The sequence below is a fragment of the Symsagittifera roscoffensis genome, chromosome 8 (genome assembly GCF_963678635.1).
Source record: "Symsagittifera roscoffensis chromosome 8, txSymRosc1.1, whole genome shotgun sequence".
Classification (NCBI taxonomy): Eukaryota; Metazoa; Xenacoelomorpha; order Acoela; family Convolutidae; genus Symsagittifera; species Symsagittifera roscoffensis.
Genome location: NC_087069.1, coordinates 522525 through 546136, shown reverse-complemented (window position 1 = coordinate 546136; position 23612 = coordinate 522525). Strand labels below are relative to the sequence as shown.

Sequence of the window (23612 nt, the reverse complement as noted above, 5' to 3'; positions counted from 1 at the left end):
CGATTTACTGTTTCTCACGCGTTCCAGCAATGCAGAAATTTTGTGCCCACCAAATCCTCTCGCCAACACATTTTCCGATATTTGTTCCCCATTGATTCTGTTAACAATTGAGTCTCCCAGTAATAGGCCAGAATATTCTCCTTCTCGTGGTAAAAATAAATGTTTTCGTTGCTGGTCGAATTTTTCTTCTTGAATATTGGTTGCTTGTATTTTGATTTCTTGGTTATTCTTGCTTTCTTGGTTATTTTCGCTTCGTTTGTTCTGATTTCTGCTCCGAGTTCCAATCTTGCTCCATTCGTTTTCAAATTTGTTTTCTGTAATTTTCGAATTATTAAAAACGAATATCTGTAAAGATGGTGTCATAGTACTGCTTGTTTTTTGTTTTGTTTTAGATAGGGTAATGTAAAACGAAGCTTTGTTACTTTAGTGTATTACAGTTAGGGGCGCAGTGCTCTCACGTTCACATCAGTGTAAATTGTCAATTGAATTTAGTAGATGGCAGTTGCAACAGCTCCAGGTTGCGCATCCTCCAACCCTGGAATGAATGTCAGTTTTGGTGTTTCTGGAAATAATATACCAAGAAGTTCTAGCCCGAATAATAATGGTGGAAATAACGCATCTTGCACAATACAAAGTTTGCTACAAACTGCAAAAAAACTGGCTGAGAGATTAAACGAACATGAGACAAATGTTGAAAGCATTATCACTCAGACACAGGAACTCAACAAGCATATGGTTTCTATGAAGACAGTAAGTGCAGAATTCTTATGGGTTAAATCTGGGGCCTGTTCAATTATAGAGTAAGAGTTTTCAATGTGTTCTTGTGTTTTAATTTTTGGTTTTTTGTCCTTTTTCGGCGTTATATGCTTCGGCCTATTTAAATTGGCTTAGTGGCCTCATTTCGACTAGTTCAAGGGTAAAATAATTTTTATGCTCACTGCTGGATTGCACAAAATGCTAAAAACTTTAATAGAAATTATTTTTTCATGACTATTTGTTTAAGCCTTTATTATATTGCGCCATTCGATGGGCGAAAAAAATTGTGTGTGCTTGTCTGTGTTTTGAAGGTGAGGGGAACTTAATAACTTCTGATTAGTCTTAAAAGTTCTTGAATTTTTTTTCGATTTTTTGCATTTTCTTTTTTTTTTCGGCTTGATAGGTTTCGGCCTATATAAATCAGCTTAGTCGCCTCAAATTGCCTCGTTTTACGAGCTGTGTATGTGTTTTGAGGATGAGGGGGATTGAATAACTTGAAAATAGTCATAAAATTGTTTTTATTTTTATTTTTTTTATTTTCCTTTTTTTTCGGCTTTATAAATTTCGGCTAATATTATATCGACATAGTGACCGCATATTGTTTCGTTTGACGCGTGAATGAAGTTTGTGTGTGTGTGTGTGTGTGTCTTTGTTTGTTTGAGGGTATGGGGAACTTGATAATTTTTTTTTAAATTTCGGCCTACTGGGTATCTGCTAAGGTATTTCCGGTTTTGTTACCGCTTGATAACTTTTCTTTTGATGTTATTTTCACATTCTATTGTCTTGGCTCGTTTTTATTTCAAAAGTAGCCTTATCGATAGATATAGTTTTTTTTCGAAGTTAGCGAATAATTTTTTTCGACTTAGCGGCTTTCTTGTTTTGTATCGCAAGTGGTGCGAAGCTCAGCTTCCTCTCTGTGTCGAAAATACTGTCTGGACTTTTATTTCTTTGCAATATTTTGAACGAGTTGAGGACAAAAAGTTGGCTAGACTGCTCGCCGAAGAGACTTCGGGTCGAGATTAAAAACTTTCAAAAAGCCTAAAAAATGCTTTTTTTTGTATTTTTTTTGTACATTTTGGCATAGCTGTTGCTCCAAGCCAATGAGTGTATATCTGACGTTATAGTTTGCAAAATGCACAAAGTAGTCACTACATAATATTTTTTGAACTAAGTCAAGAATCCATTACATCCTCACAATGAATGATGAAAATGGATATCGAATTGAACCAAAAATCTAGGCATTAAAGGTAACGATAATTGAACCCAATTTTTTATAATTGCTGTAGGGCATCGCTGTTAACTTGATAATTTCAATATGGGAATCTTCCCAAAAGTTTGCCTGAAAAGATAAAGTTTTGAGTTTGAGTTTAATTCGGGAAAAACATGTTTGGGCGAAATTTTTTTATCATTCGAGTGTTTTGGCTTCGAAAAGAATTTTGAGATTTATTTTTTTTATTGGAAGTGAAACATGGGACAATATTTCCTTCTTAATGATCAAGTGAACTATCCCCTAAGAAACAAAAGACAGATTATACAAGGATGGCTGGTTGCTCTTCAAGTATCTCAGATTGTTCTGACCACATAAATGCAACAAATTATTACAAAATGAATACAAAACTCACGGTGTTTTTAAGATTCATTGAACTTAGTGTAGACTTGTATATAGGTCTTGGCGAGTTTGTTCTGTTTTTTTCTTTCAGGAAAAAGTCTCTTAAGTTTGTTTACGCTCAAATTTGTTTTTTTTTGCGGTTTGATTTTTGATTTCTTCTTAGTTTCAGTTGATTTCTTTTGCTAAAAGGAAATCAAACTCCATTATCGAACAGAAAAATGTTAAAATTCACAAAAAAGTGACCAAATTCAATTTTTGAATGAGGGTTTTACTCTTCTGATTTTTCAGCGGAATTAAAGTCTTACTTTTTGATCCAGTTTCTTCAAATTGAGTTGATTTTACTTCTTATCCGAGAGCAAGTGTTTTGTATTCGGGAACAAGACTTTTTCCCAAGTAAAGAACATTCTTTTTCAATAGGTAGGTATGGGTACCTTGCTTTATGATTGAACCTCGTCACCCTTCAAGTCTCTTACCTTTTAGTCGAGAGGTCAAGAACGCGACTTCGGTTAATAAGGTATAAGATTCGATCCTCAGTGGCACTGTTTTTTGAAGGTCTCTAAGAAATTCACCTTGCTTTTTCTATGGAACCTCACAATCAATCATTCAAGCCCCTTTATTTTAATCCAGAAGTGAGGCACACGCCCTCGGAACATCTTTTGATGTATTAGAGTAGTTTTTTTTGAAAAAAAGCACGAAATTTTTCTCTTCAAAGCATTTATAACCTCACGCTTAAGTGATTTAAACTATAATTGAGTCTTTTGGCAGTCTGTAAATTAACAAAATTAACTAATTGAGCTAAAATTCTCAAAAAAGATTGCTCTGTTTTTGTGTGTTGCAATGAATAGAGCGTAAGAGTTCGCTCATTGGAATTTTCTGTGACATCCTTTTGATTTCGGTTCATGTGGCGTCTATTGAAGTGTTTTCGGTTTAATTACGCTCGATGACCGATTTTGAATGCATTTTAACGGCGAAATTTTTGTAAATATATATTTTTCTTCGATTTTTCAAAGTAAAGTCTCATTTTCTGTATGCTAATTTACAATGCTATGTCGGTGTGGTATCGCAAGTATTGCGTAGCTCCACTTCGCCTCTTTGTCATAAAGTGACAATCATAAACTGTTCTTTAAATTGAAAGAGCTGTAAGGTCATAATTTTTTTACTTTGAAATTTGAAAGTTTTTGTTAAAAACAAACCATTGTTTCATTTTCTGTTTACTTGCGTTCATTGACTCTTTTCCATCTGGCTGTTGACTATGTTTGTTTGAATAGTTGCCCAACTTAAAAGAAGAAACTGGTCGGTTCTGGGAATTGTTCAATAGTTTCATCAATTTAACATTGTCGCCTTAATATGATGTCATCCTTCCGTCATGCAGTGGTCTGTGGTTAGGCTAGAAATGACCGTTACATTGCTATATAAAAGGATCAAACATCTTTTTTGCTTGCGATTACTGTGTTCAATTTCGAGAGAAAGTGTACTTGTAATCGAAAACTATAATGTTCTTCCCGCAACCAACTTTTCTCAAGTTCCTTGTTTTTAAAAAAAACAGGTATTAAGAAAATCTATGGGACTTGGTGTTTTAAGAGTAATGAAAGTAGCGGATACTCTTATATCTGACTTATTTTTTTGTTGTTTCAAGAAAGTCTTAAAACGTTCTTATGGCTACAGATGTGCATTCATACATATTAATGAGTTTGTGCTTTTTATCACTTCAATTCAATTGCATATGTTATAAATAAGGTCATTTGCGCTCTCCAAGTACCAACGTGGAAATGGCGCGAAAAAAAAACGTGTGTGACTTCCAGTTTCGAAAGCGGAATTTATTTTTTTTTCGACTTGAGGGGTTTCTGCTCAGATGTTTCCGGCTTTGTTACTGCTTGCTAAGTTTTCAACCGATGCTATTTTCGCTTTTTTTTCAGGCTATGATTTTTACAAAACAGTTTCCATAAATGTTGATAGATCTATTTTATTGTACTCAATGTTTTGGCTGAATTTCAGCTTCGTGGCTGCCGGTTTTGTTCCCCTTGGCCTATTAAGAGGCGATGAACATAGTTCAGACTCTTGCGCGATGATTTTTTTTGCTTGTTCAGGCTCAAATTTACTTTTTCGAGGTTCGAAATTTGATTTTTTTTTTAAAATTTGGATTCATTTCCTTTGTTAAAGGAAGGCAAACTCATTATCGAACAGCGAAAGTTATAAGGTCACCAAAAACGTGATTGAATCCTAGTTTCGTAAATGGAATTTAATTTTGAGATTTTCAAGCGACATAAAAATTTTTCCTATTGATCCTGTTTGCTCAAATTACAATTATTTTATCCAAAAAATGCCAGTCAAATTTTTCTAGAAATTCGGAAGGCTTCAAGGGCATCTATGTTTTTCTTCAAATTTCACAAGTCAGTTTTTTTTCTTTTGAATTGCGTGAATTGAATCTTTTCCAACTGTCTGTTGGCTATGTTTTACTAATTATTTCGATATATTGTTTCCTCGACTTTTCCGGTATTAGTTATGTAATTGATATAACGTTGGCGCCAAAATTTGAAATGCTCAAATATTACACCTTTAGGTTCCTCTTAAAAACATTTTTTAAAAAAATTTAAACGTAAAAAATTTTTTAGATTTTTTCGTTTGTTCTAGATCGTCTTCGCTAAATCTTGATAGTCATGCTTTTTAAACCCTGTACTTTTTGCGTCGCAAAGGGTGGGAATCTCAGGTTCACTTCTATGTTTACTTCGGAAATCGAAAGTTGAAGTTTGTTTCCAAAAATGAGTCAGTTTTTTTCTGTTCACTTGCGTTCATTACTCTTTTCCAATTGTTAGTTAGCTGTTTTATTTTTGTAATTTTAAAAATTGTGAGATGCGGAAAAACTACTAACTATTGTTTTAAAAATTACTCTGCCGATTTTCCAATAGAAAGGCCGCCCTCTCCCCTGTGTGCTTGCATATAAGCCTGAACGCTTTCTTTTTCTTACCACACTATCTACAGCGTTCTAAAAATCCTAATGGGGAATAATTGTTCCATGTTTTTGGATTTTTGTTTTCCTGTTTACAAGATTTGGTTGCTTTTAAAAAAATGGGTCGTGGAAAGCTCCCTTTAAGCGGGTTCACGCAATGTTTTTTACGCAACAACCTATGGCTCTCACAAAGCGCAGAAGCGGTGACTCCAATTCTAATAGAAAATTTTTGTGTTATTGGGAAAAATAATTTCTGAAATTTAAATCGTTTTCGCATTTTCTGGAACTATCCTGCCAAGTCAGATTCAATTGAAAGAGCAAATTGATTTTCATTAGTTTTTGGAAACGTTTTTTTTCCACCAATAGTCTCGACAATTCTGAGGTTATTTTAATTGAAATCATATAGTGCTAAAAATTTTCCCTGTATAAACGGTTGTAATCTTTTTTCTTGAAAAAAATTCTCTCGAAAACTACCCTGCTAGATTTTGATTTCAATTGAAAGAACGGGTAGTAGGTATCTCACCTGCATACGCGGCTCATTTCTTATTAAAGTAGTTTTTTAGAAGAAAAACAACTAAGCTTTTGGCTAGTAATTTTTTTTTTCTGAAAATTTATTTTTTTCCTTCCATTTTGATCGCTTATGAATCTTTTTCGACGTTTTTGTAAAAGTGACTTTTTTTCGAAAAATACCCTGCAATTCCTAAGTTGATGGTTCAATCGAGTAATTCGGTGGTTGGAATTCTCTCTGAACAAGCGGCTACACCATAATTGTTGTAGAAAGAAAGTTGCGGCCCTAAAAAACGTCTGATTTTTTAAACCGTTTTTGTGAATACTTTACAAAAAATCAACTACCGTTTCTAAGATTAAAGCTTAGATCAAAGGAACAGGTTATGAGAATCACCTTCGCTGAAGCAGCTACAAACTCATTTTGTAGAAAACTGTTCTGAGCTGAAGTAAAGTCAATGTTTTGATAGATTAGCAAGCGGTATCAAATCGGAATATAGATTTTTTGTTTGAGAGAATCACTTGGTACCTTGAAGCATACTGATATCAAATTTCGAGCCTCCTTGGCACACTCAGTCTGGAGGTAATTATCACGCCTGGGACGGCAAAGGTCCTAGGTTCGAATATGACGAGTACCTGTTTTTTTTTTCAAAAAGGAAATTATCCTTTCAAAAAAATTGTCGGCTTATTGTCTGCTTAAATTTTATCGGCTTAGTTAACACATTTTAATTTTTTTGCTGTCTACAGTTTTCATTGTAATTGCTTTTATGTTTTCATTTACCAACCTTGTAGTTCTACCAACCTTGACTTCGTATATTTTCTTTTTTTGACTTTTTTGATTACTCACCTAACTTTGGGTCGTTCGAGGTAACCATACATTGTATGCTTTCCTCCGAATTGCACAAAGTGTTGAAAATCTCTGAATATAATTAAAATTTCATATTTTTTCATGACAACAATTTTTATTTTCGCTCAACAATTGTCGCCGTCGAATGTGTTTCTGGACGTGTTTTCCGCATATAGAATATCATTCTTTACAATATTTTGAATTTTTCCAATTGTGATTTGTTCGAAAACTTTTCGCATTTTCTTTGGTGTTAGTGGCTGTTTTTCTTTTGCTGTCTGCTTGCTTACAATGTTACTTTTGTGGTATCGCGAGTGATGTGGAGCTCCGCTTCGCCTCTGTGTTGGAAGCATTTTTTGAAAAACTTTCTTGCTTATTTTTTTGATGTTAATGGTTCAATTGGAAGAACTCAGTGGAAAGATCTTCTTTACCTAAATGGGTAAATTTTTAACGGTCTGGAAATTTATCCCTTTTTCTTGAAAACTACTCTGCTAAGTCTGACATTGCGTTCAATTGAAAGAACGAGAAATAAGAATATCTCCTACATAACTCTTTATTTTAGTTGAGAAACCATAAGCTTACTCAAATTAGCTGATTGAAAAAATCTTTCCGGATTCGTGATTTTCGTCCTAATTTTCGTCGGCTCATTTTCTGTATTGTTTTCAAATGCCATTTTTTATTATCTCTTACAGTTTTAATCGAGCATACTCCAAAGCATGGGTTTTAATTAGGATTTAATTTTGTTGTAGAGTTATTGTAATTTGTAAATTTACCAACTCTGATTTTGAAAGTGTTTTTTTTCTTTTCGATCAAACGTTTGCGGTTAATGTTATATCGGTTATGTGCTTTAATAGTGCGTAGATTTTACTGGGTGTTATTTGCGAACGTTTTTTGTCTTTCAGTAGGAATGGGTCTTAGAAATTTGTAAGTTAATTTTTTTGTGACAAGTTTTGTTTTAAAGGATAAACGTTAGGAAGTTGCTGATACAGTTTTTTATCGATTTTGTGAAGTTATGTTTCAACTCAAATTTTCAAAAGAAAAGATATATTTTCGGTCTCTTTTTCTCTTCACCATCTTCAATGAAATGTTGTATTTCTCAAGGGTTTTGAAGCTCCGCTTCGCCCCTGTGTAGTTAAGACTCTTGTATAGGTCCCGATGATTTTTTTTTGTTTCTTTTTTTTTTCAGGTAAAAACTTAAATGTTAATCAGGCTCGAATTTAGCAGTTTGCCTTTTAATTCTTTTTAAGTTCCATTCACTTCCTGTGTTAAAAGGAAGGCAATTACCTTTATCCAACAGCAAAAGTGTAAAGGCCAGGAAAAACGGGATCGACCTCTAATTTTGAAAATAGAAATTATTTATCAGATTTTCCAGCGAAATAAAAATTTTACCTATCGATCCAGTTTTCTCAAATTGGGTTAATTTTACTTTTAAAATGTCAATCATAAATTTTTCTAGAAATTCAAATAGCTTAAAGGCAATGTTTTTTTTGAGAAATTCGAAAATTAAGATGTTTTCAAAAATTTCACATTTTTTGTTAACTTGCGTTCATTGATTCCTTTCCAAAGGTGTTGGCTTTGTTTAATTTTTTCCAGATTTATCAGGTTTTTTTAAATTTCTGTTTTTCTACTCATGTTGCACCGAAACATAGATAATTGATATATGATATATGTAGTTATCTATGCCCTAACTTATCGTTAGGTTTTTAATCACAAAATTAGTTATATTCAATTGCTTTCGAAGATGAGGTATTAGCGTAGAGTTTGTGAAATAAGCATAAAGGAAAGTTCGTAATATATGGAAGTTTTCCTGGCATTTTTGTTTTGTAATTCAAGTGGCGTGAAGCTCGGTTTAGCCGCTGTGTCAAAAAAAAGTGTCAATTTTCGAAACGCATAGAAAGAACCTCCTTCATTATTGCGCTTAAGTTTCTGTTTACTGTATTTTTTGCTAGTTTATGGGTAGTTTTAGTAGGGCGCAATATTCTTTGGAAAACTTGGGCATGACTGCAATTAGGGTCTCCGGGAGTATCTTTATTTGAACACCGTTCTATTCCACAAAAATAGACATCCGATAGAATTTCAATCTTCAAGTTTTCTTTAAATCAACATTAAGTTCTGCCATAAAACATCTAAATTGTTTTTGTGTTTGAGATGAGGAAGCATTTCTTGGCTGTCGGCTGATTGTTGTGTTGTGTTGTAGTACAAGGACGAAGTGGATGGTATAAATGAGAACAACAGACCTCGTCCCCAGCTGAACAACAGCCGACGCCAGCTGATCAAAGGCATCCAGTATGAGAACAGACAGATCAAGACTCTGCAGCGGGAGAACGAGGAGTTGAAGCAGGCGCTGGAGGAGCACCAGAACGCCATGGAGCTGATCATGAGCAAGTACAGGGAACACGTGTCCACTCTCTCCCAGTACGCCAAACTAGACCTCACCACCTTCAATGCGGCAGTCAACCAACGGGTCAGTGCTATTCCTCACTTGCACACATTAAGTTCCAACATGAAACAAATTTGATCAAGTAGTCAAAAGCCTATCTAGAATTGTTAATGGACTAAAAAATGACACTCGATGCCAGCTTGTTTGTATATGCAAGTCATTTAGTGGACAGAAAAGACAGCAGAAGTTAGGTTTGTTCAGAAAATCATGAACATGAGTGGATAAATACTTATGCCTCATATAACTATTATTCTGTTTGGTCAATCAGGCTCTTGATAATAATCTCATTCACTCAATCAATCGTTTGAATATATCTAGATTGTTACTAAAATCTAGAATTGTTACTTTTAATTATGGCTCTACGAGTACATGGTTGTAAATACTATTATAGAGGTGTTTTCTTATGTCTGCGTTTGTTTCTAGGAGATTGAGCAGAAGAATGCCAAAATAATGGAGATGGTGTCAGTGATGCAACAAGTGGTGAGGTTGGACGAGAGCTCTGCTTATGCTGCCGAGAAGAAAATAGCGGAGTTGGAGTACCAGAACAAAACACTCAGAGAACTGCTCAAGGTCAGCCAAGACTTCAAGTCGCGCATACTGCTCGCATCAGCCGCAGAACCCCATACCGCCGCATCACCCGTCAATTCTGGCGGAGGCCCCGATACAGCTGGAATTGTACAGGGAGATGACCCGAACTCCAATAACTCGAGTCGATCCACAGACGAAAACAACTCGGAAGGGGAAGATGCCGATGTCAGTTCTCCGAATGCCGATTTGATGTTTGAATATCCCAGCAGGACAGTTAAGAAGAGACCATCTCTAGGTTAGATTTAAATTGTGAAAATAGAGACATCAAAAGTTATTAAATCATCTTTTTTCGCTCAAGCGGAAATTCTGTTATAATGCGAGTCCTTTTTTCACTTCATACGAAGTCGCATAGTTTAGCAGGAAATTTTTATTTAGGTGTCATGTAAACAGCTATATCTGGAGTCAAAATTTTGAAAATTTCTCACGCTCCGTTTTGAAAACAGCTTGAGGTGTCAAATTCTTTTCTACACAAGCAAAGCTAGGTCTAGGTTGCAAATATTAGTGTTCATTTTGATCAATAACCGGCTATTAAGTTCAGCGAATGCTAAGAAATTTAACACAGACTATTTAATTATAAGTAGCACTTTAGCTTCAAGGTATCATAGATCTGTAGCGTAGAGTTAGGGAAGGAAACCCGCAACAAAATAAGAGAGTTCGAACCTGGGCAGGGTCGGATGTTTTAATGAACTTTTTCGTATACTAGTTGAAATGCGTCCGCTCTATAAATTGAGGCATGTTAATTGGTAAGTTTCTTTTTCTTCAAACTGACTGGTACTCCTAATGCGTCATAATTGGCTTGCGCCACCTAGCAATTATTTATACTCATAATTGGCGTGCGTAACTTGAGAAATTTTTTAGGCTCAAAGTTTTACTCGTTCAGTTTTTCCCGGTAGAGTTATTGGTCATATTTTGCTTGTGTATGTGAAGTGCAACTTCACCTCTGTGTAGAAAATTGCGGTTCAATTTCTTGACTTTTTTTGAAAAAGTTTGACTCTTGTTTTTTACCATTTAAAGTGTATTTAGTGTTTTAGAATCTAGAGAATTACTCGAATGTTCCTTTATTTTCAAATTTAAAAAAGGACAGCCGGTTACTGTGCAAGTAGCACCGAATGTTCCCACCATAGTCTTAAAAATACAAAAAAAGGTTTTTAAAATTAGTGTAGCTTTTCGTTCAGATCCTTTTTACACATGCGCAGTAAAGTGTATGATTACGAAGAGTTTTTCTAACCTAAGTCGCAAATAAAAGTGCTCATTTGGTGGCACTTTTGGTAAATTTCAATTTAATCATATATAAGCCTATTTAAGCATCGACAATTTAATAGCAATTTAATCGACAAAAATTGTTGGCTAGTGTTAGGTCCTGTTTAAAAAACATATTTTGTGAAAATGTATGGGATTTGTTGTTTTTCGTTTTTTTTTGCGACGCTTTGGAAAATTTTTGCGACTCTTTTTTGTTACCTCACGTTTTACGGCCATCGAAAGTTTCAGTAGGGGGATTAATGGCCTATTGTTTTGATTTTTTATTCACTCAAATATTAAATGCTTAAATCTGAGATGAAGGTTTTAATTCGCGAAAAAATTATGGGGATCTACACTTGTCAAACGGCTATTCCCTAAAATCGGCAGGAAAAAACGATATGGCATCAAACAAATCCATTTGGTTAATTTTAAAAACTTTTTGAATGGTCTCAAAACTACCTTCCAAATCTGAGATTGAAGGTTTAGCCGAAAAAAAAATCGATTATGCGAATCTTATCAGCGCAAGCGGCTATGCCCTGCGTTTTGAAAAAAAACTATGGACTCAGAAAATATCCAATTTATTACCATATGCCCATTGTTTTTTTTTTTTTTCAAAAATTAACCTGCTGATTCTGAGGTTAAATCTTTCAAAATGACATGGTGATTAGATTTTGCCCGCGTAATCTGTTTTATCCTGTTTTTTTTTTGTAGAAAAGCTGATATATGGACTTCTGAAAAATTTGTTGTTAATTTTTTTCCGTTTCTTGAAGACACTTCGAAACTATTCTCTAAAGCTATAAGCTAAATCTTATATGAAGGATTCAATCAAGAAATTTAGGGCGCGGGAATCTTCAATTGTAAAATCAGGATGTGGAAAGCAAAGGATGTTTCCATCCTTTACAAAAGAAAATTTTCTGCATTTAGGAACAGTCTAATTTTTGATCGATTTTGGAATCTTTTCGCGTTGTTTCGAAAACTGCCCAGCCAAATCTGAGATAAACACTTCAATTGAAAGAGCGAAAAGTAGTTTTCTAATTTAACTAAGCGGCTAATCCCCTACTTAAGCACGGAAACTACTAGTTTAGCGTATATCCCATTTTTTGAAACTTTGAAAATTATGCATTTCTGTATCAGTACAATATATGATTAAACGTATTCGAACAGGTAAAAATCCACCTTTAGCTGGGCCACTTGTTAATTTTCAAGCGACCATAGCGCTGATACGAGGACCTGATACTCCTAATCAACCAGTCAGATATTCAAATCCGGAACATTTGAATAGTTTTATTTGTTTTGGTCGAATTTTGCCACATAACACTGGCAATTTTGATAAAAACTGAAGCTGCTTTATTGGTGGCTTGTGTTAGTAAAATTACAAGCGGCCTAATGTTTTTCCTAAAAACTGAAGCTGCTTTATTGGTGGCTTGTGTTAGTAAAATTACAAGCGGCCTTAAGTTTTTCCTATTCATCCTACCGTCATTGATGATGTTTCTTTGACAGCTTTTTGAAGGCCATTCTGAAGCTCATTTGTTCTCTGTAGAGAGCAAAATTTTTTCAAATATTCAGGCATTTCCACGCCATAAATTGTTTATGCATAAAAACCCTTATTGAAAAACAAATCGTTCTTTGATAGGCAGCCAATGTAAACTATCTTAGCTCATTGTATGATTCTTGCTTCATGATTCCAAATAGGAACTTGCAGATTTTTAGACACTTTGCAAATTTTCTACCTTGTGTTTCCTGTGGCGTAACGATACAATACTGGAGTCTGCTCAAATAAGACTTTTCACCAGTGAGTTAATATTTTCAAGGTTTAAAAACTGTTGAAAGCGGTACAGTTTTTTTTTGAGTTGGACATAGCAAGCGTTCCAGTTAGAGTTTTATGTCTCGTTAAGTTGAAATTCGTATCTATATTTACGCCCATAGAAGTAATAAAAGGAACAGAATCGGTTTTTGTGTTTCCAAGAATTAGATTATCAGGCTTCACGTTATTTATTTTCAACTTGGCACACATTATTTCTGTTTTGTCTGGCTTGATCTTCAATTTCAGCTCATGGAACATTGTAAGTAGTTTCGTTACGATTGTATTTATTTCACATTTTTTTTGAATGGGTCGCTTTTCTTTCTAGTTATACATATATCAAGGTGTCATCAGGGTAGATTTGGTAAGAGAGACCCATAGATTTAAGATAATTGCCTATCGTTGTCACTGTACCAAGAATTGACCATTGTGGGACTCCGTTCTCTACTTCACCTTGAAAGATTTCCCTATTGACCTATACTGTTTGTTTTTGGTGGGATATAATCCACACCATATAATCGTTACAAACCCCTTTTATACTGAACCGCCCATGTAGTATATAATTCAAAATTTTATAATTTATGGTATCGAAAGCCGCTGATAAGTCTGCTCCAAGCACAATTACTAGAGCGTTTTCGTTAAGTTGACATATAATCTCGTTCATCATTTTAAACAAGCAGGCTTCTGTGGATTGTTTACTTCTAAAAGCGGACTGGTTGGTATCTAGCAGCTTATTACGTTCTAGAAAAACAGTCAATTGAGAGGTCACTACTCTTTCAATAATCTTGGATACTGTCTTTTTTATTTGCAAGTGGTTGGTAATTATTTAAAACTTCCGGGTCCAATGACGGTTTTTTCAAACGAGGATTCATATTTGCTATTTTGAAACTCTCTGGGTAAGTCCCTTGCGCCAAGCTACAGTTTATTAATCTACTTGAAAATTTTTCCAGGCTCCTGAAATTGTTTTCAGATAAGGAGTTGGTATCTTGTCGAAAAGACATGAGCTGTTAGAAGTATTTTGTTTTGCTTCTTCCAAATCTCTGTCAGATACAGTTTTAGCTTATAAGTTTTTAACTCTGAAACTGATGGGGATTCAGCCCTGAAATGCACTTATCCGCTTCTTTGAGGAGTTCCTAATCATGTTTCCCGGCTCATTATATTCCCTTATTCGCGTAATAACTGCGTCATGTGAAAAATGAATAAATTTTATCATTCTGTTTCTCGAGGGAATTTCAAAGCTATAGCTCAAAACCACCACCTAAAATTTCACCAACAATTTTGTTTTCGGTTCAACTGGCGTGTATCCAAATTTTGTTGGCACAGTTGCCCCTCCGAGAAATATTGTAATGCAAATTCATAATGCAAATCCACGACTTCCTAACTGCGAGTAAAAGTGGTAATTTGGCGGCACTTTTGCTGCATAGCGTCGTAATTTAATAGCACCTGTTTTAGTGAGACGCGCAATCTCCAGGTCGGCAGTTCGTTTCCGGCACAACAACGTTGTTTTCGAGGCTTGTTATAACTTTTATTTCCTTTTTGTCATTTTTTTTTTCATTTTAATTGATCTGCTCATTGTTATTTTCTTGTGCTGTTGTTCGTGGAGTACAGCTTCGGCTCTTTGTCAGTTTTTTGCATCGACTTAATGGCTTCCGCTCATTTAGTGGTTTCTGCATATTCTGCGCTGCCTTTAAATTGACTGGTTGCCTATATATTCTATTTTTTTTTTGTTTTCAGTATCTCTTTCGGATTTTTCTTTCGGATTTTTTAAGAGTCGAAGAACGTGGTTTATACTCTTATTTAGGTCGTGGCTTTTTTTAAAAAAAAAAAGTAAAGCAATTGAACACCGAAAGTGTAAAGGTCACGAAAAACATGATCGACTTCAGTATTTTTTGCCTGTTTCTTGCGATCATTGACTCTTTTCCAACAGTCAATGGCCTGATTTTTCAATCTGTCTTTTGGAACTTTTTATTTAGATTTTCTTATGCGTCACGAGTTTCCTTAGAATATGATTTTCCAACAATCAAAATCGCAACTGGTGCGAAGCGGAGATCGCCTATATTTAATTTTATAAATGCATATATTTTTGGACCACAAGTGATGTTAAAAAGAAGCGGTTTCTCAAATTGAGTAAATCGTATCAAAAATGTAAAAACGATTTCTGAAAATTGGCTCTCGGGATTTCAAAATTCGAATGAAGATTGAACTACTGATAAACTTTTAGTTGCGAAAGTTCAATGAAGAATCGTCCTTGCTAGCTAGGCGTGAGTTTCCATGCTCAAAGATGGATAGAAGTTTTGTTTCGATAGGAGTACTCCATGCGTATTGTGAGAGCCTTTGTTATCATATACAGTTTATTAGGTTTGAACAACAGTGGCAGTAACTCAACCGCAGGTCTATTTGCGACACAATTTGCACCAGAGTCCAGTCAGAACAACTCACTCTCCTTCTCACCCTCAGACTCGTTTTCGACTGGTTCTCACTCATGGGTAGAGGAAGGGGAAAGGACACGCCCGGATGCAACCCAATCCAGCAGTGGAGACCAGGGTAACCCAAAGTCGGAGCACACTGGCCAAGTGACGATGAACGGATTCGGTCAAAGCACAAATGGAGATGCGAACGCGGGACAGCCTCTCACAAACGGACCAGTGGTTGAGTTTGAGTTCAAAAGGAATGCGAACAGTAATAATAATAACAACAACAACTCTTTCGAAGGTGCTTCAATGAATAACAAAGCAACTTCCTCAGGTAACTGTTTTAGTGATATTTTTTGTGAAGATGTGTTGATTGAAATCGCGATAAAACTTAAATATCAAACTTATATATCATGCAGATTTAACAAAAAAATTGTACTTTCTAGAGAATATTTAATACTATGACGTATATAGGATATTTCCAATTCTTTTTGGTAGCGGTTATTTTTTGTGCATGAAAAAAGTCAAATATTACTTATTGAGGTCGTTTTTTTTTCATAGAAAAACGTATTATATGTATGTCGCATGTTCATGATCTGATTTAGATTTTTCAAGTTCAATCAAATTGATTTGTTAATTGCAAATCTTATTACGCCTTCCAAAAATGACTCGAAAAAGCTTTCAGACTTCCACTTTTCTCCAATAGGAATACCCGAAACTCAAGCTGCTTTTAACGGTATTTCCCTTTCGATTTGCAAAGGTGAAGCAACCGGCTACTAGACTTTTTTTCCTGTAAACAACTTTGTTCACAGAAATCTCACCTGAAAATCCGGAGCATCTGGTTAGAGGTAACATACCTGCTTGAGAGGGCAAAGACTTTTTCGAATCCTGCCGGGACCTGTTTTTTGCAATCTAAGAGATTTTGTGCTTTTCAGAACATCGTCTGATCAAGAACCAGCCATTAAGTGCAGCCAATGCTACGGATATTAACACAGACTATTGTATTACAAATAAGACTTTAGCTTCAAGATATCATGGTCTGTAGCGTAGAGTTAGGGAAGGAAACAAAATAAGAGGGTTCGAACCTAGTCAGTGTCGGATGTTTTTAATAAACATTTTCGTATACTAGTTAAAATGCGTCCGCTCTATAAATTGATGCCTGCTAGTTGGTAATTTTTTTTCGGGTCGGATGTTTTTAATGAACCTGTTCGTATACTAGTTGAAATGCGTCCGCTCTATAAATTGAGGCCTGCTAGTTGGTATTTTTTTTTTCAAATTGACTAGTACTGCTAATGCGTCATAAGTGGCTTGCGTCACTTAGCAATAATGTATACTCATAATTGGCGTGCGTCGCTTGAAATATTGTAGACTCAAAGTTACTCATTCAATTTTTCCCCGTAGCTTTACCAGTAACATTTTGCTTGTGTATGGTAAGTGCAGCTTCGCCTCTGCGTTAATTAATCAAATGAACCGAAAAAAGCTGTTTGTTTCAAACAACATAAAAATACTAAAAGTTCGATTTCAGAAATTTTCTAACTCAATATATCTCGCATTTTTTTGAAATGCATAATTTATACATAATGTGGGTTTATGCTTTGCGATTTGTTACATGCAAAGTTAATGTAGCTTCCTTCAGTTTGTTATATTCCAAATTGTTACTTGCAAAATTGTGTCTATTTGTATTTGGTGCCACTTTAGCTGAAGAGCGTTGGCAATTTATTAGCATATGTAGCTCTTTTTTTCTTGATAAGTGTTTGTCGATTGTTTAGGGTAATTAAGCGTGCGAGGTTCAGTAGTTAGTGCATGAGACTCAAATTCTCTTGATTGCAGTAGGTCGCAGATGGAATCCCAGACCTGGCTGATTTTTTTGCTTATTCGAGGTTTATTTCTTTTTTTTTATTCTAAAGCTGCTTTTTATTGTGTTCTCGCTAGTTTTTGCGAAGCGAAGCTTCGCCTTTGTGTTGCCGACTTAATTCCGGTAGGCCTACTTTTTCGAGTGTTAAGCCTTCTTCCAAGCTGCTACAACAACCATGCTTGAAAAGACAAAGCCCGGGAGTTCGATTTCAGTCGGGACCTGTTTTTTTTTGCAATTTTTTTGGCTATCTCAGTTTCTTGTCTGTTTGCTCATTTTTGTTGGCTTAGTTCCCACAGAATGGGTTTATTTCAAATTTTGGCTTTGTTTTAGCATTCCCAAAGCTCTTAACAAAAACGACTTGAAGTTTTTTTTGAACTTTGATTTTTCTTCTCAGATGATTTTAATCATAGTACTTCATTTTTGTATCGCAAGTGGTGCGAAGCTCAGCTTCTGTGTAATTTGTCTCGTTATAGCCATTTTTGAGAAATTTCCAAAAAAGCCAATCAAGCCAGCTCATCGGTTTTATGTTAACAATTGGGTTTGCAAATTGTAAGTTAGTATAAATGCTAATGTAGCGTTTGTCTTTATAACTCTCGGCCGTTTTTCCTCAAAATGAGCTTCATTTGATTAAATATATTACGGCATAGCAGGTTTTTTGATGTTTTTCTTTCAAACGATTTTTTCGGTTCATACGCTTTCGTCTCTTTTTCTTTCGACTAGCATCCCATGCGTTATTTGTGATGTATCGGAGGTGGTGCAAAATTCCACATTGCCCCTGTGTTCAAATTGCTGCAGTTTTATAGAATAACCAAAGCGTCATCGAGTAGATTTTATATAAGTCCCTAAAAACTTCTAAGTTTAAATTGACCATTTCTCTGTAGACTCAGGACTGAACATAACTAATCACCGCAGCCAGCAGCAGCATCATCTGGAGTCAAGTGGGGGGATCTCGAAGTCCAGATTCGGATCTGAGACGGACATCATATCGGACACGGACAGCGACTCCAGCTCCAATGCTTCGACTGTGACTTTGACGCCATGCACGTCGGATAGGGAGGACGAGGACGACACAGGACACCACTGGACCTCCAGTGAGCTGGACCTGGAGGAATCTCTGGCTATATCTTCTACACTATCTTCAGTAGCAGACGAAGTGGAACAGTTCTCCAAAGCAGCCTCCAACTGTCTTCTCACCAACGGATGTTTCGATCCCGATTTTCATAATGCAAACACCACTACTAGTTCTAATATTAATTCAAGTAATAATAACAACAACAATAACTCAGCCCCCATCCCCTCAGTCATAAATGCCCCCTCTACTCCGTCTTCTTCTACGCCTCAAATCACTGCTTCAGATTGTGACGCAGCCCCCCTGCCTAATGGAGTTGCATGATCATTTGCTCCGTGATTCAATTGTTATGTAATAGTTAACGCGACCCAGATTTTTGCCATTAATAGGACACATTGGTTGTTAGTCCTTTTCCAGCGCCTCGCCAGTTTATCCTTAATTGTGCTGTAAAGTCAAAGGGCGAATTAGATTTTATTGTGTATTCAATTTCATCAAGGTGGTTTAGATTAGTTACTTGACATTTCAAATCCAATTATAATAAGTAAATAGTTGACCATGATAACAGAGCTTCAGTATAAATTAACTCATTCGAATTATGGGAGTTTTTTTGTCATTAAGCCGGCAGTTTTGTACGTGGGAAAATTGAATGCAATCGATATCCCACTAGAAGCGTTCAAAACGTCAGGTGTAATTGTTGTCGGTCCATGCTTAGATAGTGAATCGATTTGTTCCTAAAATGAAATTTTGAAAAAACTAAGGACCGACGCATTTATTGGGACTTTACTTAAACGGCCGAAAATAGAAGTTGGGAAAAATTAAGTGAGAATTTATTGCACCTGATTGGTTAAAATCAAATATTTACACAATATACTTATGGAATATTTAGTTTTTTTAAATGGGATTATTGATTAACATCATTTTGGGCCATATAAGTAAGAGGAGCCCATTTATTGCTTCTCTAATTATGAGGTATTGATTAAAAAGGAAGTATTTTGGGCTGTTATTATGTTCTGCACTCCTCGTTACGCTCGCTTCTAACATTTTCAGTTGCATTTCGTTTCAGTCATCTTGTGCTAGTTATTATCTAGAAACATGCAGTCTTCTTTTCACAGCAGCTTATGCAAGATGGCTCCGTTTTTGATTTCACGGTCATTTTGAAAAGGTATGGAAAGTGCTCCTATTTCAACGCATTTTAGCCTCCTTGAGCATAATAGTTGCAATTTTTCAAGGAAATTTACTCAAATATCCACGTAAATCTTAAATATTAGAGCACCTTTTGTTTGATCTACCGTGAAACAAATTTAAAAAAGAGTTGATTGCTAAATAGTTTAGCATATGTTGATCATATGCATTGCCCATGTTAAATATCTTCCAAATTCAGTCTTACTAAATGGAATTAATTAATTACATCATTTTTTTGTCGCGGCTCAGCAAACTTAACTAATAATCCCGAAATTAATAAAATATACTTTTTGAAACTTTGCTTTCTAACATAAACGGTTTTAGTTATGTTTGCTGAAAGTGGACACAATCTCGTTTTCTAAAGTCGGTTTATTATAAAATTTGATATTATAATGTCTTAGGTGTCTTCGGCAGTCACGGAACTCTGGTTGCTATCAAATTTGATTTTTGGTACTATTGAATTTTAATTTTCGAATTGCAGTGAGTAAAAAGAGTTCCATGCTGATGGCGATTCCAAGAAAGCTTGTTAGTTGATTCTTTCAAATAAAACAATTGTAGATGTTGTTTACTTTAATTTACATTCTTACTTACAAAGTCAGTTCTCCATTTTTCTGAAGTAAAATTCCAAGTTGAGATCTAATTACCGATGCAAATCATGAAAATAAATGGCCTTGTTTTCTGCTTTTAAAATTAGTCAGCTAGCGTATTCCATGATTTTTCAATTATAAAGATCAATGAACAATTATGCAAAAATTTTTACTAATGTAGCAAAAATATTCTTCCACATTTAAAAACAAGATCTTTTTGATCAAGCTTAAAAATTCATGCGATAGTAACGCGTTATTTTAAACTCAACATTTCAGTCTTCCTGTGGCCTGTGCCTACATTAATTTTTAGGCCCAACAAGCTTATTTAGGAGGAAATGAATAATAAGTTTTCCTAATCAAAAAAAGCTGAAACAGCACTTCCTACACTTATAAGTAGACACTTGATTTTAACTAGCTAATGAACAATTTTTTTCTTTCACATGTTTGTCGTTTTCTCAGCATATCTTAATTAGTTGTGGAGAAAACTACAAAATCCGAAAAAAAATCGTTCATTCGTGTTGAAATCAAGTCTCCACTTCTTTACTGTAGCTCAGTGTATATTTGAAAAAAAGTTTGAAAACCTATTTTTATAAATCACAATTTACTTGATAATTTTCATATATTAAGTGAACACATTAAACCTGGGCTACTAAAGCTGCAATATTCTGGCTAACGAAGAGATTTGATCTTTTTTTTTATAATCTTTGTTGGAGCCTTATTTTTGTGAAAATAAGCATTCTTTTGTCAATTTTTAAATATGTCTAGATAAAAACAATGTCTTGCATATAAATAAAACTAGTAAACCCGTCTTCATTAATCAATCTGCTCGCAAAAAAAGTTTTTCTGATCTTGATTGAAAAATTCATCGACTGAATCAGTTCCCAAAATTGACGTTTCTTAAGCAAGATATGAAACATTAAGTTATTTCAAATTGTTCCAAAGAGCGAAACAGTTCGATAAAAATAGGACGATATTCAAGAGACAAAACTTCAAGAGAAGCATTTAATTCAATTTTATTTCAATAATTATTCACGAGAAGTATTTCAAGTTATTTCATAGAACTAATTGTTTCAAAGTTTGTTTTTTGAAGCCAGCTATTCAAGCTAAAGGCCTTGGAGTATTCCAATTTTGTTGTTATAGCGAAATTTTTGCGAAAATTTATTTTACCAAGCAAGCGAGAAAATACAAAAGATTTCAGTTTTGGTTCGCATAAAACTTAAGTTTTTTTAATCGATTTAACTTCGAACCTTCAAGTTGTGTCATAGAACGAATCGGCATGCAAAAGTTAAAGTATTTTAAAAGCTAGCTAATGAAACAAATAAATACTAAGCGATCTTTTCAAGCAATGACTTTCAAAAATTCTCAAGTTGCTTCATAGAGCGAATCAGTTAGCAAAAGATTCAAATTTTCCTTCGCAAATTAATCAAGCGATTTAATTTTAAAAGTTTTTGAGATAAAATTACAGCGATTCGGGCACAAAAAAGCTCAGGTTTTTCCTAAGCAAGCTGTTCTAGCTGTGAAAGTATTTCAGACTGATTAGTACGCGGAAGTTTTAAATTTCTCCAAGCAAGCTATTCAAGCGATGAAACCTCGAAGTATGTCAATTTATTTCGTAAAAAGAATCAAATTGCGAAAAATTCAAATTTTCCTGTGCAAGTTCATCGTAAACTTAATTTTAAAGTATTTCAAAATGTTTTCTAGAGCAAATCTATTCGCAAAAAGCTTAATTTTTCTTAGAAAGATATTCAAAAGACAAAACTTAAACATATCAAGGTGTTTCAGAGCGAATTAGCCTGCGAAAATTTGAAAGTCGAGTTATATATCATAATCCAGCAGCTTAAGTCGTCCTTAGAACGTCAATAAAATGGTGATTATTTTGTTTCAGTGTCGAGAAAAACCAGATTGACTATTTTCAGTTTTAGTTTGTCCTAGTGGGTGAAGCGTTATTGTAAATATTTTTTTTTTATCTGGAAATTGATCAGTTAGACTAAAATAACTTGATTTTACCAAGCGAAAACTACGTTTAGAAGCTTCGCTAAGCGTTTTTTGGCAACCGAAAGTTTCAACAAAAAAAAACAGCTTGTGCAAAACATTAATATACTTTTTTTTGTTTCGTTTCAGTTTGTTTGTTCGTTGATAACTTTTTGAAGACATCATGTATCGATTTTGATTAATTTACTAACTGATACGCATTTGAGTAATTTTTGTTCATTACAGCACAAACAAAAACCACACTAACTTGAAAAAATTGAACCAATGAAAAATTGCGTTCCATAACATTCAAAAATCAACTAAAGAGTTTTATTGATTTTTGTTCTGACTTTTGTAACGAAAGTAACGGAATATTTTCTGTTCGGGGTATTTTTTCTTCAGACAAAATTCGTCACCCATCATCGGTGAAAAATGATCACCCAACATCAAAAACTTTTCACTTTCTTGCCTTCAGTTTTGATATTGCAAAATCATTCATGTGGTCAAGCAATTTTTCAAAAAGCAGACTTTATACGGTAACTTATAGAAGGATAAAACATGAATTGGCTGTTTTGTACTCCAAAACATTTTGATACTGTTGATCCTTCCATTTTATACAAAAAAGTGACCAACTGAGGCTCAGAGGTGTAACCTCACTCGCTGAACGATTGGCGCGCGCTTATTAAAGTACCTGTCAGCTCATTGCAATTAAGAAAAAAAATTATGGTCATTACAACGCAAAACTTACGTTCTGTAACATTCAAAAATCATTTAAAGAGTTTTATCGATTTTTGTTCTGACTATCGTAACGAAAGTAAGAAAATATTTGTGCTCGGGATATTTTTTCTTCACACAAGTTTCGACATTTCAACTAGCCATTTTGGCAGAATTTTCAAGTATAACGCAAAATTTTGTTGCCCTGAGCTTAAACTCAAAAAGATATTTTACCTGTGATCATTTTTCGTAAAGTTATAGGGGTTTAAAAATTGCCATTTTGGCCAATATGGTACAATTAACTCACGATATATTGCGCGCTATGAACGCGTAAGCGGAGATTCAATCTGTCTTTCCAAATCGTTCTAAATCGTTTGAAGCAGGCAGGCAGTTTGTCATAAATGCTACTTTACTAGGAATGAAGTTGATCTCTTCATATTTTATGTGGCGTTTTCGCTTTCAAAACAAGGCGAGCTTTTTTGAAACAAGTTTCTAGCCCGGTCGAAACTCATTGAATTTCGATCCAGCGCGTGCAAAACTAGAGTGATCAAAACTTATCATATACCAGGTTGATCACAGTTCAAATACAATTATAAATACAGTTCGAATACCAGTCAAACAAATAGAATTCATTTATAAAAAATTAGAAAATCTTCAGTTTTCCTGGCAGGTTTACTAGATGGTTACTGCTAGGAATTCCACGGTTTTCCTTAGCTTCGCAAACAGGATAGCATTTTGTGTTCAACTGGGGCACTTTCAAAACTATTGTACCCACGTTTTTTTTTGATATTGTTCCGACTTTCGTAACGAAAGTAAGGGAATATTAGTTTTCTTTAGACAAGTTTTGACTTTTTAAATTGCTGCATTTGACTGAATTTTTTTAAATATCATTCAAAAACTATTGTTGTCTTGAGCTTAAATTTGGAAAGATTTTTGACCTCTGCTCGTTTTTTGTAAAGTTATGGGGGATTAGAGGGCTCTTTTCCAGTTTCTCCACCCTTTCAAATTCAATTTTGAAAAGCTTATTTAACGTTGTCATTATGCAATGAAATTTGGCGTCGTGATTAAATCGACAACAGCGTAACATCACGCATT

General features: G+C 34.7%; 2 protein-coding genes across 2 annotated transcripts; both read left to right on the top strand.

Annotated features, from left to right (window-relative positions):
* The first annotated feature begins 495 nt into the window (after positions 1–495).
* On the top strand, positions 496–9928 carry LOC134853200 (FGFR1 oncogene partner 2 homolog). Its single transcript, XM_063869159.1, has 3 exons — positions 496–750; positions 8858–9124; positions 9524–9928. Exons 1-3 carry the CDS (start codon positions 496–498, stop codon positions 9926–9928), a joined length of 927 nt encoding a protein of 308 aa, XP_063725229.1.
* Positions 9929–15264: 5336 nt separating this feature from the next.
* LOC134853181 (serine/threonine-protein kinase pakD-like) lies at positions 15265–18906 on the top strand. Its single transcript, XM_063869140.1, has 2 exons — positions 15265–15473; positions 17876–18906. The coding sequence occupies exons 1-2, from the start codon at positions 15308–15310 to the stop codon at positions 18385–18387; spliced, it is 678 nt and encodes a 225-aa protein (XP_063725210.1). The 5' UTR covers positions 15265–15307; the 3' UTR covers positions 18388–18906.
* The last annotated feature ends 4706 nt before the right edge of the window (positions 18907–23612 follow it).